The 23,106-nt window shown below is 48.2% G+C and overlaps 1 protein-coding gene across 11 annotated transcripts in view; it reads left to right on the top strand.

Annotated features, from left to right (window-relative positions):
* EPS15L1 (epidermal growth factor receptor pathway substrate 15 like 1) overlaps positions 1 to 23,106 on the top strand; it is a 96,032-nt gene that overhangs the window by 44,137 nt on the left and 28,789 nt on the right. For all 11 annotated transcript variants that reach the window (XR_009223124.1, XM_058563613.1, XM_058563611.1 and 8 more), the window contains exons 13-21: positions 270 to 342; positions 6,854 to 7,015; positions 7,640 to 7,837; positions 9,391 to 9,555; positions 14,340 to 14,463; positions 15,438 to 15,488; positions 16,669 to 16,805; positions 21,401 to 21,461; positions 22,412 to 22,494. Coding sequence is in view for 10 of the 11 variants with exons in the window: in XM_058563613.1 (XP_058419596.1) it covers positions 270 to 342; positions 6,854 to 7,015; positions 7,640 to 7,837; positions 9,391 to 9,555; positions 14,340 to 14,463; positions 15,438 to 15,488; positions 16,669 to 16,805; positions 21,401 to 21,461; positions 22,412 to 22,494 (1,054 nt within the window). In the remaining variant the exon portion in view is untranslated. The remainder of the gene's footprint in view (positions 1 to 269; positions 343 to 6,853; positions 7,016 to 7,639; positions 7,838 to 9,390; positions 9,556 to 14,339; positions 14,464 to 15,437; positions 15,489 to 16,668; positions 16,806 to 21,400; positions 21,462 to 22,411; positions 22,495 to 23,106) is intronic.

Here is a 23,106-nt window from a genome sequence, read left to right as displayed (position 1 = left end):
GTCCCCACAGTTTCCACTCACACTTGGAGGGGAGGGGATTACATAGGGCGAAGGTCACTGGGGGTCGTTCCTAGACTTCCGTCCCCACCAAGAAGGGTCAGAGGAGTCAGCTGAGGTGGGGCTTTGTGGAATGGATGAATTGGGCTTGAGAAGTCAGGGTGGAGAGTATGCACCGTGGTGACGGTTGACTTATTCATTTTTATCTGTGTTTCGTGAAATCGAGTTATTCACTCTTATCTGTGTTTCGTGAAATCTTTTTAAACCCTTAGGGAGAAATACTCACTGGAACAAGACATTAGAGAAAAGGAAGAGGCCATCAGACAGAAAACCAACGAGGTACAGGTAAGCACGCTGCACGTTTGGTCAGGTGGACCTTGTGTCAACTACAGTGTAGGGAGCCCCGTCAGTGGTGTGGACGGGGCAAGGGGAGGTGGCTCTGCGCTCGTTGGAAACTCGAGCTCGTGGGAGCTTCCAAGTGAAGTTTTTAAGTTTCTTATAACCATAGCCAGGGGCTTTTTTCTTTTTGATTAAGATATATAATTCACATAACGTAAAATTCACTATTTTAAAGCATACCATTTAGTGGTTTTTAGCCTATTCATTATGTTGCTTAATCGTCACCTCTGTCTAGTTCCAGAGCATTCCCAACACCCCGAAAGGAAACCCTCATCCCCTGAGCAGTGACTCCCCATCCCCCTCCCCAGCCCGTGGCCACACTGATCTGCTTCTGTCTCTCTGGATTTGCCTGTTCTGGACGTTTCACATAGATGGAGTCTTACAGCATGATGCCTTTGTGTCTGGCTTCTCTCACTCAGCATGAGGTTTTGAGTTTCAGGCAGTGGCCTCTAACCTATTCTTAGGACAGTCCTGCTTGGAGTGTCTCCTTGTGGGTGGTGGTGACAGCAGAAACTGTGGTGGTCAGACTGCCTGGCTCAAACCCAGCGCTCCTTAGCAGCTGTGTGACCCTGGGCAAGTTTCTTTCACATCTCTGGGCCTCCTGTGACGTTGGTAATGAGTGTCTGCTTCCCTGGGTTGTGGGGCTGGAGCACAGGTTCTGGCATGCGCTCAGTGCTCACTTGGCGGCCATGCCTGTTTTCTGGTCGTCTGAGCAGAGGGGAGGCTGTGCCGGGAGCAAAGCAGTCAGCGCCTGGGAGCCAAGCCCTTGAAGAGACATAGGTTCCTGTGATGTCTCGGGTCTGAATGGATAGAGAAGGCGCTGCCACCATGAGGGGACTCCAGTTGGCCTGGTGGCCCTGATAGTGAGACTGATCTGGGACTGGTGGTCTCTGCTTGGGGGCTTTGAGTGCTCCCAAGCTTGGGCCGGGGGGAAGGAGGAGCACAGCCAAACAGTCAGGACTCCAGTGCCCCCTGGGTGACCTGTATGGCTGGGCCAGCTTCCATCTCCCCAGCTGGAGGCGCAGCAAGGATCAGTGCTTGGGCTACTCTGCCAGAGCCAAGAGCAGCGTCTGGCTGCAGTGCGTGCTGCCTGAGTGGCTGGTTCTTTTGGGGCTACTTCTTGGGCCGTGGACCCAAGCCAGGCCAGGGGAAGCTGTGCCCAACTCAGTCGGGCTCATGGGCTGCTGGGCAGCCCTCCTTGCTCCGCTGCACCTCCCTACAAGGGGCTAGAGGACTCGGTGAGACACAGAGTAGATGGCACGTGATGTCTGTCCGCCAGCCTGTGGGAAATGGCCTCTGTCATAGTTGTGGGCTGTAGGTGAGGTGGGGTGGGTGTGCCCACCCCTCTTCGGGACTGACATCCGTTCATGCTGTGCAGGGTCCACACTCTTCTTTCCTGGTGTCTCACTCTCTGTGCATGTTGGCAGGTGAGGATTGGTCCTTAGATGGTCTCCTGGAATGTTCTGGATTGGAAGGCAGAGACTGGCCTGCCTCTAGTATTAAGTGCTTTTTGCTTGAGTGAGCTGCTTCAGTTATAAGACCACCTTGCAGGTGAAGCGACTATATTTTTCTGAATCCTGTCATTTTATTCTCACCTCAGCCCTTTGATTTCCACTCGTGTCCTAGAACTGACCCCTCAGACACAGAGCCCTTATCACCCACACCACTCATCCTCCATCTTTTCAGTCCTTTGGTGAGGCGGAGCCAGCCTCATCTTCCCTCGTGCCTCGGCCTTGGCCCGGCCATATGGATGCCTGGGCGGTTCTCCCTTCCCATTGTGTCTGGGTCATCCTGAACGAGCTTCGATTTGCATTCTGGTCCCCGAGGATCTGGGTACTGTGATGTCCTTTAACTACTAGGGAAACCAGTCACCAGGTCTCTGGCGCCTGCTCCTGGGTGATTCCTTTTTTTTTTTTTAATTTTATTAATTTAATTTTTTTTTCTTCTTCTTCTTCTTTTTTTTTTTTTGGTGAGGAAGATTGGCTCAGAGCTAACATCTGTTGCCAATCTTCCTCTTTTTGCTTGAGGAAGATTCGCCCTGAGCTAACATCTATCCCAGTCCTCCTCTATTTTGTATGTAGGATGTCGCCTCAGCATGGCTTGATGAGCGGTGCATAGGTACGAGCCTGGGATCCGAACCCACGAGCCCTGGGCTGCCGCAGCGGAGCATGCCAAACCTAACCACTATACCACTGGGCCAGCCCCGCTGGGTGATTCTGAGCAAGCCGTTGGGTCTTTGCAGAGACTCGCTCTGACGTCTGGGGGTGCTGTCCTATCATCTGTGGCAGGCTTGGTGAGGCCACTTGGAGCCCTGGCTGGTGGGCTCTGACAGCACACACCTACAGCCTTTGAGACAGTGGGGTCTGTGTGCACCCCGACAGCCCTACAGAGCTGGGAGGGGACCCAGCACCAGCCAGGCCAGCCCCCATTCCTTGGGGGCCTCATCTGTCAGCAGGCCAGGACAGGTCTCTGCTGTAGGGTTGGTGGCAGCTCCTTGGTCAGAGACAGAGACTGTGTTTTTAAAGTTCCTCTATGAAAACCAGATGTGACTTTGGTTTTTTCCCAGGTGAGTCAGGCCAGGAGCTCACACACCATCCCCGCTAGCAGAGGCTGCAGTCAGGGCCCAGCATGGAGTAGGAGGCCTTGGTCCTCACGTCAGTTGGCGTTGAGTTTTAAGCAGCGGAAGCCTCAGCCCCCCCAGTCCTCTTGTTCACATGGTCCCCATTCTCCATCCCGGCCTGGGGATCTCTCGTCTCTCTGTCACTACCATCCTGATCAGGGCCTTCGACCGCTGTGTCTGATTGTTTGTTTTGTGTTGTTTTTGTAACAACAGCTTTATTGAGATATAATTCACAATCCATACGATTCATCCATTTAAAGTGTATAATCCAGTGGTTTTTAGTATGTGCACAGAGTTGTACAACCATCACCATGATCAATTATAGAACATTCCCATCACCCCAAAAAGAAACCCCATCCCCATCAGCAGTCACTCCCCATTCCCGCTACCCAGCCTCTGGCAATCACTAATCTGCTTTTTGTCTCTGTGGATTTGCCCGTTCTGGACGTTTGGTATGAATGGAATCACACACTGTGTGGCCTTTTGTGTCTGGCTTATTTCACTCAGTGTGAGGTTTTCAAGGTTCATCCATGTTGTAGCGTGTGTCAGGGCTTCAGTCCTTTTTATGGCTGAATAATACTTCATTGTCTGGCTGGACCACGTTTTATTCATCTGTTCCTCAGTGGACGGATATTTGGGTTTTTCCAATTTTTGGCTGTTGTGAATAATGCCACTATGAACATTAATGTGCAAGTTTTTATGTGGACAGATGATTTCACTTCTCTTGAGAGTAAAATTGCTGGGTCATATGATAACTCTCCGTTTAACCTTTTGAGAAACTGCCAGACTGTTTTCCAAAGTGGCTTCCCCATTTTACATTCCCACCAGCAATGCATGAGGGTTCCAGTTTCTCCACATCCTCAGCAGCACTTGTTATTTCCCATTTTTTATTATAGTCTGGCTAGTGAGTGTGAAGTGGTATCTCATTGCCCATCATGCTTTCCCTAATGATGTTGAACATCTTTTTATGTGCTTATTGGCCATTTGTGTAACTTCTTTGGAGAAAAATCAATTCAGATTCTTTGCCCATTTTTAATTGGGTTGTCATTTTATAGCTGAGTTGTAAGAGTTCCTTATATTTTCTAGATACAAGTCCCTTGTCAGATAATATGATTTGCAAATATTGTGTCCCATCTGTGGGTTGTCTTTTCACTTTCTTGATGGTGTCCTTTTTTTTTTTTTTTTGTGAGGAAGATCAGCCCTAAACTAACATCCATGCTAATCCTCCTCTTGTTGCTGAGGAAGACCAGCTCTGAGCTAACATCTATTGCCAGTCCTCCTCCTTTTTCTTTCCCCCAAAAGCCCCAGTAGATAGCCGCATGTCACAAGTGCACATCCTTCCAGTCACTGTATGTGGGATGCGGCCTCAGCATGGCTGGAGAAGCAGTGCGTCGGTGCGCGCCCGGGACCAGAACCCAGGCCTCTAATAGCGGAGCGTGCGCACTCAACCACTAAGCCACGGGGCTGGCCCAATGGTGTCCTTTGAAGCACCCATTGCCAAATCTAAGGTCAGAGGGATTTACCCCACATTTTTTTTTAAAGAGTTTTATAGTTTTAGCTTTTACATTCAGGTCTGTGATCCGTTTTGAGTTAATTTTTGCATATGGTGTGAGGTAGGGGTCCAGCTTCACTCTTGAGTTAATTTTTGCATATGCTGTGAGGTAGGGGTTCAGCTTCACTCTTTTGCGTGTGGAGATCCAGTTGTCCCAGCACTGTCTGTTGAAGAGACTGTTCTGTCCCCATTGAATGGTCTTGGCCACATTGTAGAAAATCAGTCGGCCCTGGATGGGTGGGTTTCTGTCTGGACTCTCAGTTCCATCCACTGATCCTTATGGCTCTCCCTGTGCCAGCAGCACACTGCCTTGATGACTAGCTTTGTAGTGAGTTTTGAAATCAAAAAGTGTGAGTCTTCCAATTTTGCTCTTCTTTTTTCAAGATTGTTTTGTCTATTCTGGATCCCTTACATTTCCTTATGGATTTTAGCATCAGCTTGTCAGTTTTTGCACAGAAGCTGGCTGGGATTCCGGTGGGGATTGCAATGAGTAGGTTGTCTGGGTTATTTCTGTCTTCTCTTTGCTCAGGTACCTCCCCCACTCTGACCCCAGCATGTTCCTAACCACGAGCTGGTGGGTCTTTGTCCTTGTGGGGCTCTTTGATGCTCTCTTCTCTGTTACAGGATGAGGCCCAGATTCCTTGATGTCCCAGGCTGTTGGCCACCTGGTGTCCCAGGCTACCCCACTAGGCCTGACCCTCCTCCCTCCTTCATGTCCCCCTCCCCCATCACTTGTCCTTCCCTCAGATGAGTCAAACCGATGTCCTGGACTCTCCACCACCAACCCCCTTCCAAACAGTCTGTGTTATCATCCCCAACTTGTCAGACTCAAGACCCACTTGTTGAGTTAAAGGCAGAAGACACTGGGGAGCAGAGAATCCAGCTCCCCAAAATAACTCAGAGTTGTATTTTAGCTGTTGAGAGAGGAGAAAGCCATGACATTTTTGTCTTGTAGCAGAGAGAGAGAGACCCTGTGCCTGCTTTGGGTTTACTCCTGAAATGGCAACAGCCACCCTAGCCCAGGCCAGCCCTGGGGATCGACCTCACCAGCCCCATCCTCCCTTACTCCCAAGGGTCCCCTGAAATGCACCCCTTCCTTTGAGTCCCGTGGCCACCACTTCACCCAGGCCCAGGTCCCCTCCCTGCCGTCCCTGCTCCCTCTGTCAGCCCTCCTCTGCCATGCCCATCCGTTATTTCAGATTTAGTTACGAGACGTTTGGTAAGACATTTGGTTGACAATCAAAGACGAGAAGGCTCCCACCCTCCCCTTCGGCCCCTGAGAACGGCAATTGATTTGGTCCTGCAAGGCTTTCCAGCAAGGTCATGTGCGTGTTTAAGGAGAGACGTCTACACATATGCTCCCCTTCCTGTTTGTACAGTGTACACAGCCAGTCACATTGTAACTCGGGAGCACGAGAGGCGGCGTCCCTTGAGGTGGGCTGTACCACACATTCTCGGCCAGCCCCTCCGGGTAGAGATTTGCATTGTTTGCAGATGTTGCCTCACAGATGCTGCGTGTGTGACATGCCCACACACCTCTAGGATACTTTTCCTACAATCTGGTTGGGGCCGGGTTGCCTGCACTGGCCCTCTTGATAGAGACTGCCTGCTTGGCGGGAGCTTAGCAATGGAGAATCGTCATGTCTGACTCCCATGCTGGAGTGTCCTGCAGGGCTTCCCGCTGCAGAAGCGAGGCAGTCTCTTTGGCGTGGCCTCTGCTGCCCTTTGCTCTAGCTGGAGCGGGCCACCCCCTTCCCCTCGTCAGGGCGCCTGTGGCCCCTTCCACCAGGCCTCCGTCCTCACTCGTTTCCTGACTGCCACCTGCTTGTCCTTCAGGTCCTTCCTAAGTGGTACTTCTGTGGGGGTCTTCTCTGCCCGTGTAGTGTCACTCTCTCTCCCCGTGCCCCCCGTGACTCCAGCTGACAGCACCCCTACTGTCTCTTTGTGCCTTTTGTCCCAGTTCATTTGTGTTTGGGTGCCCCTCTCTCCTCCCCATCCCCAACCACACATCACTGAGGAGCCCTTCTTGCTGGGAAGCCAGCCCCTCTCCTGGCCCCTGGCTTCTCTTAGGCCATCAGTGTGTATTTGCTGAGGGACTAGTGAGAGACTGAGCCGGGGCTGCCAAGCTGAGATGCATGCGTGTGTGAAGCAGGTGTGTGCAGGAGGCCGGATCAGGGGGTGGTTTAGTAGGACATCCTGGGGGCTCCAGCCCAGGCTCTGACCATGTTATCTCAGATGTGCCCTGTCTCAGCAGTCTCAAGTAAATTTATGCAACCCTTCCCTAGGAATTACAAAATGATTTAGACCGGGAAACAAGCAGTTTGCAAGAGCTAGAAGCTCAGAAGCAGGATGCCCAAGATCGCCTGGATGAAATGGACCAGCAGAAGGCCAAGCTCCGGGACATGCTAAGTGACGTCAGGCAGAAGTGCCAGGACGAGACTCAGATGGTGAGTCCCATCCCTGCCCAGCATTGGTAAGGGGCTTCCTGCAGGCTTCTCTGAGCTCATGGTGACCTTGAAACACAAGGCTGAGATGTCCTGCCAGTTTAATCAAGTAGTTGAACGTATTGTTTGGAAAAGTGTCTAAGCATTTGTGGCCTGACCTCAGTTTCACCCACTGAGTTGTGTAAGTGAATGGCCTCGGTCCCCATGAACATGTGTGTATGGATGCCCCACCCTGGCCTGTTCCCCACAGACGGGGGTGCTAACGTGCCTCTCTCCCCTCCTCTGGTGTCTTCACTGCTCATTATAGGGAGGCTGCAGCCTCAGCAGATTGTAAAGCCCTTACGTCCCCCTCTGAGGCCTTGTATGGGGACGTTCAGCCCCTGGAGGACAGACAGATTACCTGTGCTTATCCCAGGTTGCGTTCCTCCTTATCCCAAAAGCGACCCTCTTGTTGGTCACATGGGGGTGAGCATGTCTGCCGTGTCGTTTCTGTCTTTGCTTTGGGCATGGAGCTAGGGCCCTGTAAGGAAGCCAGGCATCTGGGCTGGTGTCCACCTCCCTGGGTTAGCTTGTTCCAAGGATGTAAACCACAATTCTTCATCAGAGTCATATTTCATCCCATTTCAGATTTCATCATTGAAGACCCAGATCCAGTCTCAGGAATCCGACCTTAAGTCCCAGGAAGACGACCTGAACCGGGCCAAATCTGAGCTGAACCGGCTGCAGCAGGAAGAGACCCAGCTGGAGCAGAGCATTCAGGCTGGGAAAGTGCAGCTGGAAACTATCATCAAGTCCCTGAAATCCACCCAAGACGAAATCAACCAGGTATCTGTCTCCCCCCGGGGTGGGCCCCACCGTGGCTGGCTGCTGCCCAGGGTCTTCTGGAGTCTTCTGCCAAGTGGAGTAGCTGTTGTGAGCTGTCACGTTGGTGTGTGTTACCAGTGGGCCCAAGTGTCTGCCGTGGCCGCTCGTTCCTTTGCTCGCACCCACCTCATTTACGTTAGGTTCTCTTCTTAGAAGCTGTCGTACCGGCCTGGAGCTTAGGTGCTGAGAGCCCCCAGTGTGGGTTCTAGCATCATGCTGAGTGGCCCCACAGTGGTTTGCTTTGCCTCTTTCCACTTCCCTGCCTGAATGCACGTCATTTTTGGGGAGTGGGCGGGAGCTGGGCGAGGGCATTAACTGCTCACTTGGGGAGAGCCTTGGGTTTGGTAAGTGTCCTCACCAGCCTGGTCCTCACACAAGTAAGAGGGACAGAGTTAGAGAGAGGTCCCAGCACCTCTGTCCCCACACAATTTGAATGCCTGCGCATCTCGGAGGCCCCGCCCTGTCATGCGCATCGCCCCATGCAGGGCCCTCTTCCGGTTCATCAGGCTGCCTGGGCTCCCTCCTCGTCCTGCCTGATGTGAAGGCCTTGAGGCCTGCAGCCACTGCTTGCCAGCAGAGGGAGGGCTCGTTTCCTGCTCCCTGTTATGTAATGACTCAAGGCCTCCTCACTGGCCCTCCATGTCCCATCTACAGAGTGGGGTCATGTTTGCCCTGGGTGATATCGAAATGGCTGGTCGTGCTGCCTTTCTTGACTGATTTGTTCTCTTTGCTGTTTTTGCCAGTTTACAGACAAAAGTTGATCACAGACACATAGCAGGGATTTTGTACTCTATATTGTGCTTTGTTGTTAATATCTGTAGGATTATCTTAAATCTTTCCCTTCCAGCCCTTAGAGTTTGTAAAATGTACAAAAGAGCCAAGACGTAGTGTATGTTAGTAATAATAATATGGATAATAATAGTAATAGCTGCTCCTTATTAATGCCCAACCCTGCCAACACTGCAGAAGGTGTTTTGCTCATAATTTCTAATGCTTCATTTTGAAGACAAGGAAACCAGAGGATTAGCTCACCAGCCTGAGGTCACAGAGCGTGTACGAGACAGTTAAGATGCATGCCTGGGTCTGTCTGACTTCACAGATTGTCTTCCTTTTCCTGGCCTCACATTCCTTCTCCAGGAACAAGGAGAAGCAGATGGGGTAATAAAAACTCTATAGAAGAAAATGGCTGTTGAATATGACTTTGAACAAGATTGTGAATCTGGATTTTGTCTGATTTCAGTTTATTCAGAATCAACAAATGTTTGTTTGAATGTGTACCTCTCTCAGGGGCTGGGGATACAAAGAAGCCTCACAGGGCAGTGAGAAGGGCCCTGTCTTGATTTACAAGCCGTCTCACTTCTTGTAAACGTGGCAACAGGGATCGTCTGCTCTGTAGATGGGTAATTTAGTTACCCACGTGAATTGCTCAGAGTTGGATGTTAGGAGAAAAAACGTCTCGCCTGACACATTTTCCTCAAACCCCACTTGATGCTGGTGATGTCTTTGTTGGACAGGCAAGAAGCAAACTTTCCCAGCTGCACGAAAGCTACCAGGATGCCCACAGGAGCCTGGAGCAGGGCAACGAGGCGCTCGATGGGGCCCGTGGTGCCAGCCTGACCAGCCTAGCCGAGCTGAGCGAGAGCGCCTCCCTGACAGAGAGGGGCGGTTTTGGAGCCATGGTAAAGGTTGAATAAATGTATTCCAGTCCTGGGATTAGGTCCACATTGGGATCAGAGAATGCTCTCCTGCTGAAGCTGGCCCTCCCAGCTGATTCCATCCACGTACAGGGTGTTTCTTCTTTTGCTACTGTTTTGCGTGCCCCCACCAGCCCTGCACCCCAGCGTCCACGGCCGCGCTCCATGCTGGCATCCAGGACAAAGCCATGGATAGGCCTGAATCCTTTGTAACACCAGTTTTTAAAGATCTCTTTGTCCCTCGACCAATCACCGAAATTTGGAGGGCTTCCCGAACTTAACCAAAATTGGATCAGTCTGTCACACGTTGTGAAACCCCACATCCTACTAATTGGGGGAGGACATGGGAATGTGTGCGTGTGTCTGTGTTTCTATAAGGAGCACCTTGAAAATGAAACATATTGATAAAGATCAAGAAAAATTAGTTGGTCCCCTTCTGGGGCCTTGCTATTTCATCTATGAATTGGCCTCTCTCCTGAAATTTTGGTTACATTTAAAACCTCAGCACTTTGGTTCAAACCTCAGGTGACCTTGGGCACCCTGATCAAGGCCTGAGGGGCTATTGGCCTTTTGGGTTTCTATGAGCTCTCAAGCCAGTGACATCCAGTAGGTGTTACTTTTTCCTCAGATTGTCACATCCCCCTGTTCCCACCAGAGTCTGCCGTTGTAGCCCTGAGCCCCCCTTGTGCCATGTCCAGTTTAGTCTGGCTGATGAGAGCATCTCTGTGGTGATGAAGTTGCTGATGGGACGCAGTTGGGCTCAATGGTTCCATTGTGTTCTGCCCCCAAACAGCTCAGCCTGCCCTGCTGCCTCTCTCTGTCAGGGCTCCTCCTCTGAGCCCTGCTTCTGCTCCCGGCCCTGTGGGCTTCATGGATTCCTTCTCGTCCCTGTAATAATACAGCCTCTCTCTCTGTCAGTGTGAGACTTGGCTCTTTATGTTCATTTCTTGACAGTTTTCTTTTCTCGGTAGCCAAGTACTCAGGCCCAAGAATTTACAGGGAGGCTTACGCCTCCTTCCCTGCATCACTTAGAAGATGCTGTTGGTGTTCTCATCTGTCTGCCATCTCTGGCTGTTGCTGCCTCCTTCTGCCATTCAGAGATTCCCCATTCTTGTGGAATTGTAAACTGGTGAATTCCGTATTGCTCTTGGGCCCATCGTCAGCTTTGTTGTCTACATTTAGACTGTGAACATTCATTCTTCATGAACTGCGTGGGGCAGGATTTCCCACCTGGTTGTCTGGCCCCCTCGGGGTGTGCGTTTCAGTTTCACAGCCCTGCTCTGCTCCCACGCAGCTTTGGTAGCTTTGCGTGGCTTTCAGCTTGCCTCGTTCCATCTGAGTTCATGGAACAGCTCACTCGTACACCCTCTTGCAGGTTTTGATGAGGTTGGTTCCTTGGATAAAAGTTAGCAGTGAAGTGGTGGTTTGCAAGTGGCCAGTGATACCCCCGCACGCACAGATTTTTTTTAACTTCCTTTACTTTTACTCACCTTTTAAGCGGGGCAAAGTTTACATGGTAGTCAATTCATCTTGGAATGTTGATGTCAGATATGTTACATAGAAACTCTCAACCCGTGTCTCAAAGAAAAACTACATTTATCTTGTTGTACAAATACAGTTTTTAAAGCATTTTTTCGTTTGTTTCTATTTCTTAATAAACATTTTGAAGAGGGCTTTTTGTTTACTCCTGAACATTTTAAAACTGCCCCAGAGGAAAGAGCTCTTAGTTCTCTTCGAGGGGGGTACAAAGTGAGGGGTTTAATCCCCTGAGAATAGTGTAACCAAAGAGGCACATGTAGAACTTTCTAAATCTGGGCAATCCTACTAAAGTTACTAAGTTTAGTGGTAAGCTTACACCATGTTACTTTGTCCAGGAGACACAGGATTCTTAAAGCCGTATTTATTTCTTGTCTCTCATCGGATGATGAGAATATTGGCCTCTTGCCCTTGAAGACAGCACCCAACCAACCTGTCTAGTAGAGAGAAGGTAATCAATCGTCCCAGACTTAAGCCCTGCTGAGAACTCATCATGAAAGATTGGGTCGTCTGTCGCATCCAGCCCCAGTGGCACACGGGAGCCAGTTTTATTGACTCTCCAGAGCTGATTATTAAATAGGAATTTTGTAAGCTGGTTGGTCAACCTTTGGTAACTGGAAATCAGCCACAGTGGGAGTATTTACACCATGGGAATTGGCAGAAGCTACCAATCAGGGCTATTTTTTCAGAGAGCTGGGTCACCAGCTCACCACTGGGAAGGAATGTCGCAGAAACCCCTTTGGTGCCCTTTCAGGGTTGTCATGTCCATTTCATAAGATGTGCAGACTTAACTGGGTCCTGAACTCGTCGTTCAAGGTGTTTTACCTCTGCGAGGTAGTGCGTCATTCGTCCTCATGCTTGTCTGCCGCGCTTGCCTCTCCCAGGTTGGCAGATGGCTCCGCTCTCATTGGTAGGTGGTCAGTGGATGGTGGAGTTTATGGCATCTCTGTACCAGGGGTAAATCTCGTTGTCTGCTGTGAATCTGTGAAATGGAATCCAAACCACCAGTGGTTACCCTAACCACATGACTCCTGCTGGAATCTTCTCAAGTTTCTCCTTTGAAGGGGAGAAAGCGACTGCTGCCTTAGGCAAACAATTGCTCCTGAGGGAGTGATTGCAGACCCGACTTTCAGTGCAGGGGGCTTGTGGCCGGAGCCCCTAGAATAGCAGTCTGTTCTCTGCCAGTGTCCACTGTTACTTGGCAGTCTTCCACGCAACAATTGAAAACATTATAAAACAAGAAACAACCAACTTGTAAATCAATGCCAATTAAAAACTAAATAGAAGCTTCCATTCTGAGGCCAAGCTGTCATTCTTAAGTCACTACTTTATCTGGGTCGTCAGCCCTCTCTGTGCTTCTTCTGGAGCAGATACATTCCTTCCCCCATGGTGCAGTGCAGAGGTTCATTTTCCACCCTGGCCTCCGGGCTTCCTTAGATGAGGACTTCCCCGTCATATTTATCTGTCTGACAGCCCCATCAGATGCTTGTTGGGTGTGTGCATCTTGTGGTCATCAGCACCACGACGTCCTTCCGGAACCGCACACTGCCGCCAGACGGAGTGCTTGCGAACATCTGTGTGTACTTACTTGCCCGAGAACCTGGCTTGATTTCCCCACCTTGGGAAGCCCTGTGGTTGGAGGCTGCAGATAATCTTTCCCAGGTAAGAAGAATCATTCCGCTGTATTCATCAGAGGGCAGAGGTGTTGCTTCATCCTTCCGAAGCCCGTGGCTTCTTGTTAGCCCAACCCAGCACCTCTGAGAACCGTCCTGCTCCCCGAAGTCAACCAGCCCAGGCTGGGAGGAGCCTTGTCAGGAATCTTCCTTGGGTGCTCTGACGTCATTGCCCTGTAACCATTGTCTCTATTTCTGTGGAAGCCCAGCTCTTCAGTTATGTGGTCGGTTGGAATAATGGATGAGTTTGCAGGCCACGGATGCTGACATTTACCAGATTCAGTGAGGATGTTGTGCTTTTTAATATCACAGTGAAACCTTCATGTTTTCACTGATGGTGTGTCTTTTTTAACCAAAATATGCTCAGTGTTTCTAACCAAACACATTGTTCCCACATACTTTGTGGGGCCTCCCCATTTAGGCACATTTTCCACTATAAAAAGGTGCTCTTCAAAAGCAAATATTTTTTTCTCCTGATTTAAATACGCTTGTTTGTTTCTAGAAATAAGCACATTTTTAAAAAATGCAAAGCGTTGTATATGCTCTAGTAGTTCTAACTGCATAAGCACTCACTTCCTCCCAGGATGTAAATAGCCAGCATGTTTCTTGGTGTGGAAACGGCATTTTTTGAAATGCCCGCATAGGTACATGCTCTGAGAAAAAGATGGTTGAGGGAGATCACACCTTTGGATGAGGCCCGTGCTGCAGTTGTCGGGTGGCTCATTGCGTTTTCTTTCTGACGTTGCCAAAAATAGGACTTTTTTCTGACTTAGTGATTTTTTTAAAAAAAATCTTATTCTGGTAAAATACACATACAATTTACCATCTACACCATTTTTAACTGTACACTTCAGTGGTATTGAGTACATTCATATTGTTGTGCAGCCATCCCCACCATCCATCTCCAGAACTTTTTCATCATCCCAAACTGAAACTCTGTCCCCATTAAACACTCACTCCCCTCCCCTCCCCCAGCCCCTGGCGCCCACCTTTCTACTTTCTGTCTCTGTGAATCTGACTCCTCTAGGGCCCTCATAATAAGTGGAATCACACAGTATTTGTCCTTTGGTGTGTGACTTACTTCACTTAGTATAATGTCCTCAAGGTTCATCCATGTTGTAGCATGTGTCAGAATTTCCTTCCTTTTTAAAATTGAATAACATTCCATTGTGTGTATACACCACGTTTTGTTAATCAATTCATCGGTCAATGGACGTTTGAGTTGCTTCCACTCAATGACTTCAAACTTTGATTTTAGGAGAGTGTTGAACTTAGAGAAAAATTGCAAGGATAATTCAGAGAGTTGCCATATACCTCACACCCAGTTTCCCCTATTATTAATATCTTGTATGGTACATTTTTCACAACTAGTGAGCCAGTGTCGACACATTATTATTAACTAAAGTCCATATTCCTTCAATGATTTTTTTTTTTCTTTTAATCATTCTCTTTAGGGTCTCACCACTTAAAGGGGAAATATGTGAGTTGGGTATGAATTTTGTACTTTGCTTTAAATCTGAAATAATAAAATCCCTGTCCTGTCTCTTCACAAAATTATAGGACGATCCTTTCAAAAATAAAGCCTTGTTATTTAGCAACAACACGCAAGAATTGCATCCGGATCCTTTCCAGACAGAAGACCCCTTCAAATCCGACCCATTTAAAGGAGCTGATCCCTTCAAAGGTATCTCACTCGGCGCCTACTTTCTCATGGAAAGGCCTTTTATTTTCTGTCGTTTGGGGTTGTCCGATGAGTAGACTGGTGAGGAGATACCACCCTCTGAACTGGAGGAGGAGAGGGATTCTTTGAGCCTGGTGGGCCTCTTGAGTTTTCCCCTCATCTGGTTAGCTAAAGAGCTGAGGTGTTGAGGCCTGGTGAGAGGAGCTCCAAGCTCACAGCAAGACGCCCACGGCCAAGGGCACTGTGGACGGCCCTTAGCCTCTGCACGCTTCAGTTCCCATCCACCAGTGGGTGGTAAATTCTTCCTTGCTCACCTCGAGAGGCTGATGAGATGATCAGATGGAGGCATGATTGTGAAACCACGTAGAAAATGGCAGATCCCCACGTAAATCTAAGGTCTTAACATGGTGAGTTTACCTAGAGCCACACACAAGTCTAGGGCAACTAAGAAGAATTCCTAGAAACAAGATTTCGTAAGTTTCTCCTTTTTTCTCAGAGCAAAACGGTATTTCCAGGAAGGCTATCTGTACATTTCTGAGAAAAATGCCCAGGCAGGGAGAGGGCAACGGGAGTGCCTTTCCAGTTTCAGATTTCGGCTTGGAGCACCTTAGGGCCGAGAGGTGACTCAGGCAGCTCCTGAGACTCCGACGTACTGTTCTCATCATTGCTCTGGGGCCAGCCGTGTGGTTGGGGACTGCGGCAGCCTAAGGGTCCTGTGTCCTCGTAGCCGAGCGAGGTGAGAGGGAGATGAGTTAATGAGAGTATAGCATGGCGTAGAAAGAGAAGAGTGAATTCTGGCTCATTCTACCTTTCTCTGACTCCGGCCCATGTTGAGCAGCCAACAATGTCATGTCATCTTAAAGGTCCTAGCCATGAAAGACCATCTCAGCCAGTGGCTGCCCTGCTCTCCCATTTTGATATGCCAAGGTCATTTCTACCATAGAACTAAACATTCTTTTCTCTCTCCTCTAATCTAGGTGATCCATTCCAGAATGACCCCTTTGCAGAACAGCAGACAGCTTCAATAGGTAAAAAAAAAAAAAGCCTTCATTAAAAGAACTATTTCGTGGACTAGTCCTCACAATATTTCCATTTGTAGTTCAAGTTGAGGGAAATGGAAAAACCCCCTTCCAGCCTCCTTGGCCAGGTCTCCTACAACGTGGCAGCAGGGGAGGTTAGTTGCTGAAGGGACCTGGTAATGACCTTGTCCCTCCCTTTCACAATCTGGAGCCCCTTCTTGCCAATCTCGCAGCATGATGAGGAACAGAACTAGAAAAGAGGCTCCTGATAGCCAGGCGAGTGTTCAGACACACCCATGGCAGCTGTGTCACCTGTGCCTGCTGTGTCACCTGTGCCCGCTCTGTCACCTGTGGTGGCGTCGGGGGTCCCTGTAGCACCTGCACACAGCAGGGTCTCTGTCAGCACACACCAGGGGTGGAGGCGGGGTAAACTGAGAAGCACGGCCGTCTGTGTTGCACGGAAGCCTGGTGTCTTGTTCCCTCCTGGTGACAGTGGCTCTCCCCCTCCTCCAGTCACCATGCCCACACCCCACATTCGAGGGGAGTGAGTACACTGTAGGCATCACGTTAGCGTCATGCTGCCTATTTATCTATGAATTTTTTTACTGAGGTGAAATTCGTATAACACAAAATTCACCTTTTTAAAGTAAACGATTCAGTGGCATTTAGCACATCCACAATGTTGTGCAACCATCACCTCTATCTAATTCCAGAACATTTCCGTCTCCCCAAAAGGAGACCCCATCCCCATGAGCAGTCACTCCCCACCCCCTCCTCCAGCCCCTGGCACCCACTAATCTGCTTTCTTTCTCTATGGATTTACCCACGTTGCTTATTTTTAAAATTGGCTTTATTGAGAGGTATAATTTATACACAACAAAATTCACCAATGATAAGTGTATAATTAGATGAGTTTTGAGAAGGTGTACAGTCACGTGAGATGGAGAATATTTCCATCATCCCGAAAGGTTTCTTTGTGCCCCCAAATCCCCACCCCGGTCCCTAGGCCCCTGGCAACCACTGACCTGCTTTCTGTCGCGATGGTTTTTACTTTTTCTAGAATTTCATATAAATGGCATCAGTCAGTTAGGTGTTTTTTTTTAATGTTTGGGTTTTTTCACTAAGCATAATGTTGTTTATTCAGGGGGCTTTTTTTTTTTCTTTTTTTGCTTTCCAAAACATCATCTAGATCCATTTGGAGGGGATCCTTTCAAAGAAAGTGACCCATTCCGTGGCTCTGCCCCCGACGACTTCTTTAAGAAACAGACAAAGAACGACCCGTTTACCTCAGACCCATTCACGAAAAATGCTTCCTTACCCTCAAAGGTGAGTGACCCCGGGAAGGCATAGGTGCTGCCTATATGAAGGGAGCCCTTCCTTGTCCTCCCCTGTGGGCTGAGTCAGGGGCTCTATCATTTGAACTATGTTCACTGAGCCTGACAAATGCAGGCACTGTGTGCCATGTGAGGCCGGGCAGTTCCCCAGGAGCAGGGTCATGGGCCAGGTCACATTACTGGATGGCAGGTGACCATCCGTGCTGGTCCCTGCGAGGCTCATTCTGTGAAGTAGGGTGTCACATCCAGCAGTCCAGGGAGCCCAACTCAGGCGGGCTGTGCCCTGAACCGCTCATTCCTCTGTCTCTTTCTGTGCCCATTACTTCAGCTCGGGCCCACCTGCTGGGTTCTCTGCTCTGTCGCCTGCCCCCACTGCTGCTCTGTCTCCCAACAAAGACAAAACAAAACAAAGGACCACACGCTCCTGCAGACCGCCCCGGCCTCCACATGACTGCCCCGCCATCTTCCTAGTGCACAGTGCTGAGGGTGACGTTGGAGTCGAGTGCCGAGGTGCGTCCCGGTCATAGCAGGAGGAAGTCCATATCCGCAAACTGGCAGCACTTAGTGTGCGAGGCCCATGTGTGCCCTCCAGCCCCCCCCAACATTGTAGTAAACCATGTGTTTTGCACAGTGTTAGGCCCAACGGACTGGGATAAATTGGTGTCATCTAGGATTTAAAAAGCAAAAAAGTGGGGCCGGCCCGGTGGCATAGCGGTTAAGTGCGTGTGCTCTGCTTCAGTGGCCCGAGGTTTGCAGGTTCGGATCCCGGGCATGCCCCGACGAGCTGCTTGTCAAGCCATGCTGTGGCAGCATCCCGTATAAAGTAGGGAAAGAAGGGCATGGATGTTAACCCAGGGCAAATTTTCCTCAGCAGAAAGAGGAGGATTGGCAACGGATGTTAGCTCACAGCTAATCTTCCTCACACAAAAATAAAGTAAAAAAAAAAAAAAAAAAAAAAGCAAAAAAGAGATTTTGTGATTGAACAGAGAATTTTTATGTGTAAGTGAGGGTGCTTTATATCCCCTCAGGTTCTACGCTGCATCTCTGTCCCCACTTTACACATTCCCTGGTTTTTCTCTTCTCCGTGGACCTCTTGGTCTGCAACACTAGACCCAGAGCTCCTTGAAGGCAAGGATTAATTTGTAACATTCCTGTCTATAAGACCTGTCATAGGATTCCACTTTCATTCTTGGTATTGGCAATCTGTGTTCTCAGTCTTGATCAGTTTTGTTATCTTTTCCACGAAGCAACTTTTGGCTCTGATAATTTTCTCTTCTATTTGTTTTCTATTTCACTGGTTTCTGCTATTATTTCCTTCCTCTTACTTATTTTTGGTTAGTACTTTGCTCTTCTATTTCTAACATCTTAAGATCCAACCTTATTAGGTCATTGATTTTAGAGTATCTCTTCTTTTTGTTTTATTTTATTTATTTATTTATTTTTCCCCCAAAGCACCAGTAGATCGTTGTACGTCATAGTTGCACATCCTTCTAGTTGCTGTATGTGGGACGCGGCCTCAGCGTGGCCGGAGAAGTGATGCATCAGTGCGTGCCTGGGATCCGAACCCGGGCCGCCAGCAGCGGAGCGCGCACACTTAACCACTAAGCCACGGGGCCGGCCCTAGAGTATCTTTTCTAATATAAATGTTTAAAGCTACACATCTCCCTCTAAGCAGTGCCTTGGTTGCATTCCACACATTTTGATATGTTGTATCTTCATTGTCATTCAGTTTGAGATATTTTCCAGTTTCCCTAGTGATTTATCTGTTGAACCATGGATTCTTTAAGGTGTATCGTTTTGTTTCCAGATATTTGTTTTTTTACCTAGGTACCTTATAATATAGATTTCTAAAAAAAAAATCTGTTGTTACTCAAGAACATATTTTGTATGTTTTCAAACCTTTTAAATCTGTTGAGACTCACTTTATGGTCTCTGTGGTGCACGTACTGTGTGCATTGAGGAGAGTATCTGTCTGCAGTTCTTGGTGTCGTGTTCTGTCCATGCCCATTAGGTCAGGGTGCTGGATGGTACTGTTCAGCTTCTCTTCGTCTTTACTGTGTGTGTGTTTGTTTTTAGCTCTACCAGTTGCTGCGAGAGGGATGTTAAAATCTTCTCCTATGATTGTGGAATCATCTCTATCCCCCCTTAATTCTGTCAAGTTCTGCTTCATGTATTTTGAAGCTCTGTCAGGTGCCTACATATTTATGATTGTTGTATCATCCTGATACAGTGACCTTTTTATCATTATAAAAGTTTCCTGTTTTCCTCTGGTGTTATTCTTTGTCTTGAAATCTGTTTTGTCACATATTAAAATAGCCAGTTCATCCTCCTTATGCTTACTCTTTGCATGATATCGTTTTTCATCCATGTATTTTCAGCCTTTTGGGTTTACATGTGAAGATTTGTTGGTATCGAGCATTTAGAGTTTGCTTTTCCATCTAGTCTGGAAGCCTCTGCCTTATAAGCACAATGTCTAGTCTATTAACATTTAATGCAATTATTGATATGGTTGGATTTAAGTCTACTATTTTATTATTTGCTTGCTTTTTATGCCTTGTGTTTTCTTGTTCTCTTCCCCTTTTTCTGCCTTCTTTTGGGTTATTTGAATGTTTTCTAGAATTCCATTTACTTGTATCTGTTGGCTTCTTTTAACTATACCTCTTCGTTATATTTTAGAGGTTGCTTTAGGGATTACCATTTACACTCTTAACGTTTCATAGGCTACTTGGAGCTAATATTAAACCACTTAATGTAAAATGTAGAAAACCTGCAACCATATAGGTCCGTTTATCCGCCTCCCCCCAACCAGTAGTATTTTATGTTATAGCTGTCCTATGAATGTGATGCATCTAAATATATTATAAACTCCAAGATCAGTCTTATTATTTTTGCTTCGTGCCCTTGTATGTATTTTAAAGAAATTAAGAGGAAAAAAATACTTTTATTTTTACCCACATACTTACCATTTCTAATGCTCTTTATTCCTTTCTCAAGATCTGATTTCCCCTTCCTTATCATTTTCCTTCAGCCTGAAGAACTTCCTTTAGCACTTCTTGTAATGCAGGTCTATTTTGCCTCATTCGTGAAGGATATTTGTGCCCAACCTAGTACTCTTTTTTACTTTCCGCACTTGTAGGATATTGTTCCACTGCCTTCTGGCCTCAATTGTCCTTGACAAGAAGTCATCAGTCTTTCAAATAGTTGTTCCCCTATATGTAATGTGCTATTTTCTCTGGCTGCTTTAAAGAGCCTCTCTTCATCTTAGATTTTCAATAATTTGACTGTGAAATGTCTGGATGTGGTTTTCTTTGTGTTTATGCTGGTTAGGGGTTGCTGAGCTTCTTAACTCTGTGAATTATGTCTTTCACCAAATTTGGTAAGTTTTCAACTATTATTTCAGGTATTTTCTTTTTCTACCATATTCTCTCTCTCCTCTCTTTCTGAGATTCCAGTTACACATATGTTAAACCTTTTGCTGTTGTCCCCACAGGTCCCTGATGGTCTGTTTTCTTTTCATTCTCTTTTCTTATTTTTTTCAGATTGAGTAATTTCTACTGATCTGTCTTCAACTTCACTTACTTGTCTCTCTGTCGTCTGTTATTTAGCTAACCTAGTGAATTTTTTTCTAGCTGTGCTTTCAGTTTTAGAATTTCCATGTTTCTTTTGTATAATTTCTGTGTCTCTGCTAAGATCTCCTATCTTCTCATTCATTTTAAGTGTACTTTCCTTTATCTCATTTAGTGCAGTTATTGCTGCTTTAACGTTATCCTCCTCTGAGAATTCCAGCATCTAGGTTGTCTTGAAATTGGCTCCATTGATTGTCTTTTCCCTTGAGAATTGGCCACATTTTTCTGGTTCTCTGTATATTGAATAATTTAGAAATGTATCCTATACATTGTGAGTGCTCTGTTGTGGAGACTGGATTCTGTTACATTCCTCCAAAGAGTGTGGATGGTTTTGTTTCAGCAGGCAGTTAACTTGTGAGACTCAGACTGCAAACCCTCTCTCTCACACCTGTGGTTTTATACTTGTGGCTTTATCTGTAGGCTGCTCTCAGTCTGCCCACCCATGCACAGTGCAGGAGTCAGCCCTTGACTTGGGAAGAGCTTATCACGGGAGCTGTGAATCCCATTCTCTGCTTCTCCTTTCTGGATCCCCTGTCCCTTTCCCATGGCTGTGATTGTCCCGGGCCTCCATCCTCTCGGCAGAAAGATACAAGTTTTCTGTTGGAGTCTTAGCCACCTGATACCCTCAGACTGTAGCTGTTAAAATGGAAAACTCAACCTTGTACTGTTTTCTTCTGCCAAGTTTCAAGTCTCCTCCAAAGTATTCCTGCTTTCTGAGCCTTCAGGCGGTTGCTTTTTAATTTTATTTTTGCATTTTGTCCAGAGTTTATAGGTGTTATCTGCAGGAGGGGTTGGTCTGTTGGGATTTTACTCTGCTGGAGTTTAGTTTAAATCATTTTATCCTGCCCACAGCCCAACACCAGATATGGTATACATAGATATCAAGATAGTTTGTGGTTGAATGAATGGATGGTGGAACAAATGAACTACTTTTTACTCTTTCCTCTTTCCTTTCACTCAGCTTGACCCCTTTGAATCCAGTGATCCTTTTTCATCCTCCAGCGTCTCTTCAAGAGGATCAGGTGAGACTGATGGCTTATTTTCCTTCTGACTCTTCCTTGGGCAGAGGAAGGAGCCCACCCAGTTAATGCTTTCATTTCCAAAACTGGTGTGTCTTCAGTGTTTATGTCATTAGTCATTGGCACCCAGATCCTCGCCTGAGGCAGTTTGGCCAAAGCCAGTGCCCCCTGGCTGCTCATCTTCCTGAGCAAGAGCTATCATGTTTCCAGAAAGGAAGCTTGGCAGTAGGAATTAATTCAGTAATAACACCAATGTTATTTGTGATTCTTTACCCATTCCTCTGTATAAATCTTTGGTTTGTACCTTTGGATTTTTTTCCTAAAAGAATCCCAAGTTTGACCGAGGGTACTGGCTTGTGCATTAGGGGAGAGGAGCATTTGCAGACTCCCCCTTGCTTTTGGAGACAGGCCCTACTTGGTCCTGCTGCCTTGCCTAGCCACTCCTGCTTGTTGGTTACGGAGGTGGATATCACAGGTGGGCATGTGGGTTACTTCAGGAAAAAAACCAAAGGAGAAAGCTCAGCAAAAATCTCTACCTGCTGACGACCTCCCCACATCAATTGTGTGGGTAGTGGGTCCCCTCCCTCACACTCTCCCCTCCTGACTCATTGGGGCAGCGGGCTGTGCCTCCACAGGGCACCTGTTGCTCCTTTGCTGACCATGAGAAGTGCTGGCTTGAAGCACAGACGTGGGGCAGAGTTCCTCTGGTTCTCCCCAAGCTGGCTGTCATGGCAAGAAACCATCTGGTTGAGCTGCACTAACCACGAGGCAGAGCAGGTGGGGGCAGAAGGCGTTGTTGAGGGCCTGCACACAGGTGCGCGACCCAGCAAACAAATGCAACCTCCCCAGATCTCCTGCTTTGGGGGCCGTTGAGTGCCAAGAGGTGACACTTCCACTGGGCACCAGGAGGTGCGTGGAAGCCCCGTAACAGCCTCTGTTGGTGCTGCTTGCAGGTCCCTTTGGAACCCTAGACCCCTTTGGAACTGGGTCCTTCAACAGTGCTGAGGGCTTTGCTGACTTCAGCCAGATGTCCAAGGTAAAGTCCCTCCCATGGAACCCCTGTGCCTCTGCCAGTCCTTGTTCCTCTTGTTATGGTCTTGTTGTGGCCTGCCAGGCGTAATTGTTAACACCACGTATATATTTCCTTCGTACCTGTCAAACTGAAATGCATCCTCACAAGAGATCGTGAGTCAGCAGACAGGGTCTAGAAAGCACCCGTGCCTGTGATCAGGCCCGTTTCCCCCCCCTCCTCTGAGCAAAACTGCCAGAGCCCTGAATCCCTCGCAGAAGCACAAGCGCCACGCTCTCCTTCCTGCTGCCACTGGTGTCTGCTGGCCAACAGATCTCAGGTGATGAGGTCATCACTGTGCTGCACAAACTCAGGAAGGTGTTAGGCACAGAGGGCCCGGGAGGGTTGCGGGAGGCAGGCCTGGTGTGCAGCCACAGAGGGCCCGGGAGGGTTGCGGGAGGCAGGCCTGGTGTGCAGCCACAGAGGGCCCGGGAGGGTTGCGGGAGGCAGGCCTGGTGTGCAGCCAGCTGAGGCAGGAACTGTGGGCCGCAGGCTGGCAGGAGGGAGGCATCTGGAGAAAGTGGGCCGAGCGTCTGGAGCCGCCTGTGAACAGAACCCTCTAGGGGTGTGGAAAGTGAG

The sequence above is a fragment of the Diceros bicornis genome, chromosome 20 (genome assembly GCF_020826845.1).
Source record: "Diceros bicornis minor isolate mBicDic1 chromosome 20, mDicBic1.mat.cur, whole genome shotgun sequence".
In the NCBI taxonomy this organism is placed as follows: Eukaryota; Metazoa; Chordata; class Mammalia; order Perissodactyla; family Rhinocerotidae; genus Diceros; species Diceros bicornis.
Note: the sequence above shows the minus strand (reverse complement) of the source record. Positions and strands in the feature narration are given on the sequence as shown.